The sequence below is a fragment of the Dendroctonus ponderosae genome, unplaced genomic scaffold (assembly GCF_020466585.1).
Source record: "Dendroctonus ponderosae isolate FM_Combo_2020 unplaced genomic scaffold, Dpon_F_20191213v2 Dpon_F_20191213_7, whole genome shotgun sequence".
Taxonomy (NCBI): Eukaryota; Metazoa; Arthropoda; class Insecta; order Coleoptera; family Curculionidae; genus Dendroctonus; species Dendroctonus ponderosae.
This window is the reverse complement of record NW_026018916.1, coordinates 633,356-640,452: the sequence shown is the minus strand read 5'-3', so window position 1 is coordinate 640,452 and position 7,097 is coordinate 633,356. Positions and strand designations below refer to the sequence as shown.

The 7,097-nt window shown below is 41.4% G+C and overlaps 1 protein-coding gene and 1 long non-coding RNA gene across 2 annotated transcripts in view; one reads left to right on the top strand and one right to left on the bottom strand.

Moving 5' to 3' along the window:
- The first annotated feature begins 1,442 nt into the window (after window positions 1-1,442).
- The window catches only part of LOC109536538 (mothers against decapentaplegic homolog 6), a 34,099-nt gene continuing 28,444 nt past the window's right edge, over window positions 1,443-7,097 (top strand). Inside the window, exons 1-2 of the mRNA XM_019902804.2 lie at window positions 1,443-2,033; window positions 2,986-3,223. Of these exons, the coding sequence (XP_019758363.2) occupies window positions 1,875-2,033; window positions 2,986-3,223 (397 nt within the window). The 5' untranslated portion in view covers window positions 1,443-1,874. The remainder of the gene's footprint in view (window positions 2,034-2,985; window positions 3,224-7,097) is intronic.
- LOC125505209 lies at window positions 5,667-6,717 on the bottom strand. The gene is made up of 2 exons (XR_007282011.1): window positions 6,516-6,717; window positions 5,667-6,454 (listed from the first exon to the last, which is right to left on the bottom strand). It is a non-coding gene; the product is annotated as an uncharacterized LOC125505209 (long non-coding RNA).

Genomic DNA, 7,097 nt, shown 5'->3' with positions numbered 1-7,097 from the left:
GGATATAATAAGAGCAAAAAGCATGGAAATAACAATGCAATTTTGGTGTCTCCCATAAGTTTCTGTCTAAAATATTGTATGATACTTGACGCTAAGTACGTCTCGGAACAAAATTCCATACTTTCTAATTGGGCGCCAGATACATGTTTGGCGCCTTGAACAATTCCCTCGCAACTATCTTCAAAACTCGTCAATAGATGGTTAGATATCCGCAAAAACGTGCGAACTGTTCGAAATAAAAGCGTTTTAGTGGGCCCTATTACGAATTGTGAATGAACTCGAGATATTCGTCATGCAATTGAAAACAGCAACAATGAACCATAGGGGTTGCAGCTTGATCACACCTTTAGAAATGGGTCTAGACACTAGACAATGCTAGGAACACCGTTGACCGGAATATTAGGGCGCCTGGTATCTTCGGCTTTCCAACAAATTACCCCCAATCCCCTACCCTAAATGATAGCCACCACAAGCACGTGGTGCACCTAAAGAGGGGTAAGTATCGTACGGTGGCGCAACCTGATGACGAAACCGACTCAGTGCGTCTAGACTGGTGGCGCACGTCCGCATAGTATTTATGTAGACAGGAGCGGAATAACCAACTATTCACTGGGGATTTGAATAGTAACTATTCAAACGCAAAAACTGGGAGCAGTTTGAAAATTCAAAATTGAGCCTTTGCTGTTAAGACTGTCTGTGACTTGAGCAATTAAACCACCAAAAAACTGTCTTTTAGCATGTCCTAATTGTATTCTTACCTGAGTTACAGCAGGCTACACAGTTTAATTAAATAGGCATTTTGAAAAAGCGATTGAGTATAAAAAGTCTGACATTGCCATGACAGTTATCAAAAACATTTAGGTTAAAAAAGCCGCAGGGAGAACAATAGAGTCAGTCAAACGAACACTCCCCGGTGCAAAGGAGAGAATATATTCGAGGCGGTCTCACGATAGAAACAGCTACATGATTGGAATGCTCTTTAGGTGAGCGGCTCATGACAGCCACCAAGACGCAAATAAGGCCAGACCCAAATATGACAACAGTGTTCTGGTGTTTTAATCAGCCAATGTCTAAGCCTCTGAAGGACTTTTTTAGTCTTGAGGGCCAAAAACTTTAATTTTAAAATACCTGCCAATCCAACCTAAAGAGGGATTAAAAGGCAAGAATGACAATTAAAATAGAACAGCACTGCTGGTTATTTATTAAGAAAATCCGCTTCTTGCGGCGGCGGTTAATATTGTGCTCACCTTATTGAAAATCGCTGCGGTTCTTACTTGGGTTTGTGCGAGATCGCACTTTTCACTCATGGAAATTCACTACTTTTCCTTCAGCTAAGGAAAAAACGCCCTAATGCGCTGTCTATCAAATAGTTGTCATCGTCATGCAAAAACATTGCTGATGAACAGGAAGAAGAACTGATTAACCGCCCGTCAGTTTTGACAAGTCCGTGAAAGTTTAGCGCTAACAACAATTTAACAATGGTTAAATCATTAAAAATCGCAAAATAACAACTAAATTGATGAAAAATTCCTAGTCCCGTTCTGTTTAGTCGATGGCGCCATTCCCCTCTCACCGCGCAAACGTTTTTACATTAGCCTTCACCGACCCTGCTCGAAAGTCACCGATTTAGTTCTGTTAGTCCTGTTTAGTCGGTTGCTGGCGTTAGAAGTGCTAGTGTTTGCGTGTCGCGTGGTGCTCGAGCTACGATTCTCTCAACCGCCCCCCTAGTAAGCGATCGGCGACTCGTGGCCAGTGTTTTTTCGGCAGCAAGTCAGTGCTTTTTGGTGTGATTTACTTGGGAGAGAATCGCAATAGTGGCCCCCAAATGTCCTTTCAATTGTTGCTATCCGTGCCGCGACCGAAAGAGCCCCTTAATGTTTATGTTTCGACGTAGGAGAACGACCAATTTGACGCGAAAATTGTTGCGCAAACGGAGGACTAACCTGAATGGCCCTTCGGTTGCGGATAAGGGCCCCGCGGGGCCCAAGGATACCAAGGAACGGGACGTGCAGCAACTCCTCAAAAAACTCCAGGTTAGTTCGTTCACCTTGGTGAGGATCTCTGCTAAGGAATTCCAGGGAATATTTGCCGGCTTTGGGGAAATTAAGTCTCTTGTAACAAACGCTAGTCAGTTGCAGCATGTTATTCAATAAGGGCCTGGAAGTTTTTCCACCTCAGAGTGGCTGTTAGCATCACACTCAAAAGCGATCAATTGAAAGGCAATTATCAGGAAAATTATTAACTAACATACCTCCTTGCATCTCCCGTTTATTGACCACTATGCTTACTGTGCCTTTAAGCCGCAAAATGGGGTTCCGTTGACTGCTCAATGGCGCCCCTGATGCCTTTATGCCACCGGAATGACCACTTTTGTTGACAAATGAATGGCCCTTTTTGTATGCCAGCGAACAACACCCATTGAGCTTTTATCGAACATAGTGGCCATTCACAATAGATGTTTAAAGAGCCATTTTTTCCAAATATTTGGAGGATTTCATTCAAGGTTTAAACTTGTCTCTCATAGTTTAAAGGGAAACCAGTGATGAATGTGAACGTGAAAAGTTGATCTCAATCATCTTCAGAGGTGGTTGAAACTGATGAGTTTTTCGGAGTTTTAGAGCGTCACGGAATTTCCGGAAACGTTAGGAAAACATTACAATCTACGACGATCGAAAAGCCCGAAAAGCTCATCAGTTTCATCAAGATTTTATAAATCAAATCTGTGTTAGAACTGTAGGTGCTATAGGGACCGATTGTTGAAGGAATTGATAAATAAGAGAAAATCCTAATTATGCGATCCTCTGCTCGCCTTTGCATTGTATTAAATCATTCAACTGAGCCGAAAACGGTCGATTTCTAATTAATTCAATTCGAATGCATGTATGTTTCCTGGCCATTTTAAGTGAGAATAATTGACTCGAAAGTACCTACCAGTGTTGAGGCGAATTTCCTATTTCCACTCATCAGATTTTCTGTCGCTTGCAGGATACTCAATTGGAGATGTTGCTGACAGCGGTGGAGACGCGCGGGTTGGAGCTCGGTCATTGCGTGCTCGTGCCGCGCGAGTACTCGTACGAGCCGCACCTCTTATGCTGCCAATTTTGGAGGTGGCCGGAGGTGCGGCAAGTGAACGAGTTAAGACGGTTGCCCCAATGTGGCGCCGCTGGTGATCTGGTCTACTCCTGTTGCAATCCCTTCCACTGGAGTCGGCTCTGTCAACCTGGTAAGCAGATTTTCGTTATTAGCCCCAATAGTCCTCCAAAAGTCCCCCCAAAGAAACACTTCTTCACCTAGTTCGGCCGCATCTCGACAACAACAAAACTATTTAAAAATGCCTGACACCAGAGTTGATATTCTCGATATTCACCTATAATTAAGCGAATGCTGGCTGGGGCTCAGTCTAAGACCAGTTTGTTGGGTCATTTGAAAAATATTTTCTGTTTTACTGCCCATAACCTGCTGGGTTATTTATGGTCTCTGTCTGTCAGGAACTGTTATATAATTGTTTTTTTTTCTCGATTTGTGCGCCGTCCACTCATGTGTTGATCATTTCTAAATGTATATCAACTTTCCCCCGAACAAACAAAAATGTGCTTAAACAGTTAAAATATTTGATGCGGTTTAGAGTGTTTTCACCAACTCTCAGCCTTGGGCAGGAGAACCAATCAAGTCTTTTAGTACTCAGATGAGGCACTTGAAATTACTCCAAAATTTATATAATAGGTAAATAGCAAAGATCGTTTTAGCTGTGCATAGCCTGGCACTATTTGCGAACGAAATGTTGTTTACTCAAGCGCATATTTGTTAAATAAGTGTCGGCCTTGGGAGTCGCAGTCTCTGCACTATCTATCTATTTGGTATATGTGCGTTCGCCGTCTTTAGAAGCTCCTTGGATTTTTATATATGGCGTGAGGAAACTGCGTTCGAAAATCAAGTTTATTTCAATCCAAAATCCGGCGTGAAATTGAAGAAAAACGCGTCTAGCAATGCTCCTAAACGATTTGAAGGAGTTCAGAAGCTAAAACACTTTTAAATGCACTTTCCGCACATTTAAAATAATGCGAAAGAGAAAAGCGACGCTTAGAAAATAACAATAGAAAGTTGGAAAAATGTTTGTAACCGAATCCAACTCAAACAAATTCAAACGAAATCAAACTAAATGTTCCACGGCGTTTAATTTGAAAAATAATACGGCCTATTAATCTTCGTACACACGAATAAATTCCCAATTTCAATAAAAGTAAAAACATTGTAAAAAAATATTTTTTTCATAGAACAATAAAGTTGCCCTAAAACTCATTGAATTTCTATTAATTGCCTGGTTATTAGATCGTCGTTAGAAGAAATTTGGTACTGGCGTTTCTCTACCACACATGCCCAGCATCTAATTTCTAATGAATCAAACAGAACTGATTTTCCATTCAGGAACGTAACTAGCATCGGTCTCGCATCGGTTGTCTCACTCGCACTCATAAGAGTCTAAGAGAGATGCAAAGCGGTCTACGCGTTGCTACGTTCCGACTTGATACTTTCTCGACCGAAAATAATTCGGTTTTCAAAAGTTGGAAACATTTTGAGGATCAAGTTACCGAAACTAGTAAACTTTATCCGACTTTCGCATTAAAATCCGTATAAATTATGGAATAATTGAACATATCTGGATTATTAGGGCGACACCGACAGAAATTGATTCCGGACGTTTCGCTAGCATGCGTGACCAGCATTTTCAAAGGTGTGTTTTTTTCGAGTGCGAAAGAGGATTCAGACATTTATTTCGTGGCAAATCAACAGTGGAAAATTGAAAATGTATCCAACCGAAATTCTCTACAAACCTACTAAAGTACCAAACGAGCTCAAACGGTTGTTTCCTTCCTATTCCAGGGCGTTTAACTAAAAAATATTGATCGCGTATTAATCTTTGAACACAGGAGAATAGAGATTATTTGAACAATTAATTTTCCGTGAATTTTTGAGATTCCGATGTTTCAAGAACGGCTGAGCAAATTAACTTTTGCCTGCCAAGTACACTTTTTGTTGTTAAAAACGTTGAAGAATAAGACGGTGTATTTAAAAATGAAAAAATGGTGCGCTAAAAAAGTTATCTGGCTTTAAATATCTAGCTACAAAAAACGGGAAAAATATCCCTGAAACACTAAAACTTCATAAACATAAACACTTTTGATGCATTTTTACGCTCTGAATCAAGTGCAATGGAAACTTCGCCACTGAGTTCCCACAGTCATTTTGGAACGTGGCAGTAATTGAAGTTGTTCATTACACTGACCCCATGTAGAAAAGACAAAACGAGAAGTAAAGAGATCTCAGTAAAGCGAATTCTAAAAATACTCTTTCTGATTCATATGTGAACCAGTATATCGCATTTCTGTTTCACTCTCTCTCATGAACGCGCCGTATTAAAAATAAATGCCGCCTCGATGAGCAACGTTTCGCTTACAATTCATCATTGAATCCGCGCGTTTTTGTGCGCAATTCAATCACGTCAAGCACCAATGAAGGACGCGTTGCCGTAATTATCAGCCAATCTCTTCGCATAGGCCCATAGATGAAGAGTTTTGATTGGAGATGGAGAATTGCATTAAGTTGCCTTTATTGCGTTTAGCCGGCCTAACTGATAATGACTAGATATAGATAACTAATGGCTTGGCTGCAGTATGGACGATCTAATAACAGTTTAGTGTTCACAATGTAATTTCCAATTTACCCTTCAAAAGGCAACACAATGGCCAAACCTAAACCCTGTAGATTTCCGGCCCAAAGTACGTTAAATAAACGGCGGTTCGTTACATCAGTCCCGTTTTTTCGCCGGTAAACAACTACGCAAATCGGATGTTAGTTTGTTTGTTCGTTTGGAAAGCCTTGGCGCCATGTCTCACGGTGTAATTAGCAAGGATAATGGGTTCGACAATAAAAAGAGCCGTTAGGAGAGGGGCGCTGGTCCCCCCCGAAACCAGATTAGTGCAATTAGAACACCTTTTGTCGAGCTGGGTATTCGTTAAAAGCGTGAGAAATGCTTGTCTATTGCGGCCATTAGCGGCACCGCAACTGCACTATCGGAATCTGGTGCAATTATTTCGTCTATTTTTATTGTCGCGACACTTGATGTCGAATGTTAAGACTTTGTTGCCACTGTGCTCGAATTGGGTTGATTGAATATGGATATAACATATAATATAATAAAGAAATGTGACGTTTCGCTAACTCGCATGATAAGCATCTTCAGACGTGGGCTTGTTTCGGGTGCTCACACAACCGCGAGTCGAATGATTGAAATCAGCTCCATTCAGGAACGTAGTTTGCTTCGGCTGTCTCTCTCGCACCCATAGAGGTGTATGCGAGTCGCAAGGCGGCTTGCGTGTTGCTTCGTTCCAGCTTGCCAGGTTCAGGGCTCGAAATAACTGAGCGTTCACCGGGACAAACTACAAATTTTTCAGATCTACATTTTGAGAAAACGTTAATTGCAAAATAAATAGCAGAAGACAACATTTATACCGTACAGTTGGGTCAATGAATCTCCACATCCGCACAAGTCATTTAGTAAGGAATTGGAGCCTTTTCACATGAATTAACTCGCGAACTGTTACTTAAAAGCACTTTGAGGGCATCAACAGTCAAAATGGACTATAAACCGGTAACTGACATAAAAACTGTCAGTCTGACAAACGTTTGTTGACATGTTTGTGACGTTTGCGACAGATGCCACTGTTTCAAGGCAGGTTTGATTGGTTTTGTCGTAGGTAAGACAGCTTGGAATAGAGTAAATAGGGCTTGGATATAGACTGAGCCGCGCTCGGAGCGCTGCATAGATACGGTCGTCGCGTCTCAAGCGGCAAAGGTAAATATAGATACGGCGACTTATTTCGAACAAAAGTTAAGTACATATACAACGAAAATAGCACGATGGCGCCTTCGGCCAATAAATGTTTACCAGACGAGGCGCCCGCTTGCTTACTTACGTTCACGTCATCTCACTTCCACGCATCTCCGCTCCTAATCAACTTTATACCTATTTGATTACTTTTGTATGAGCATTCGATATTTTACACGTAGGCCGTGCCATTACTTAACATCTTGATTCG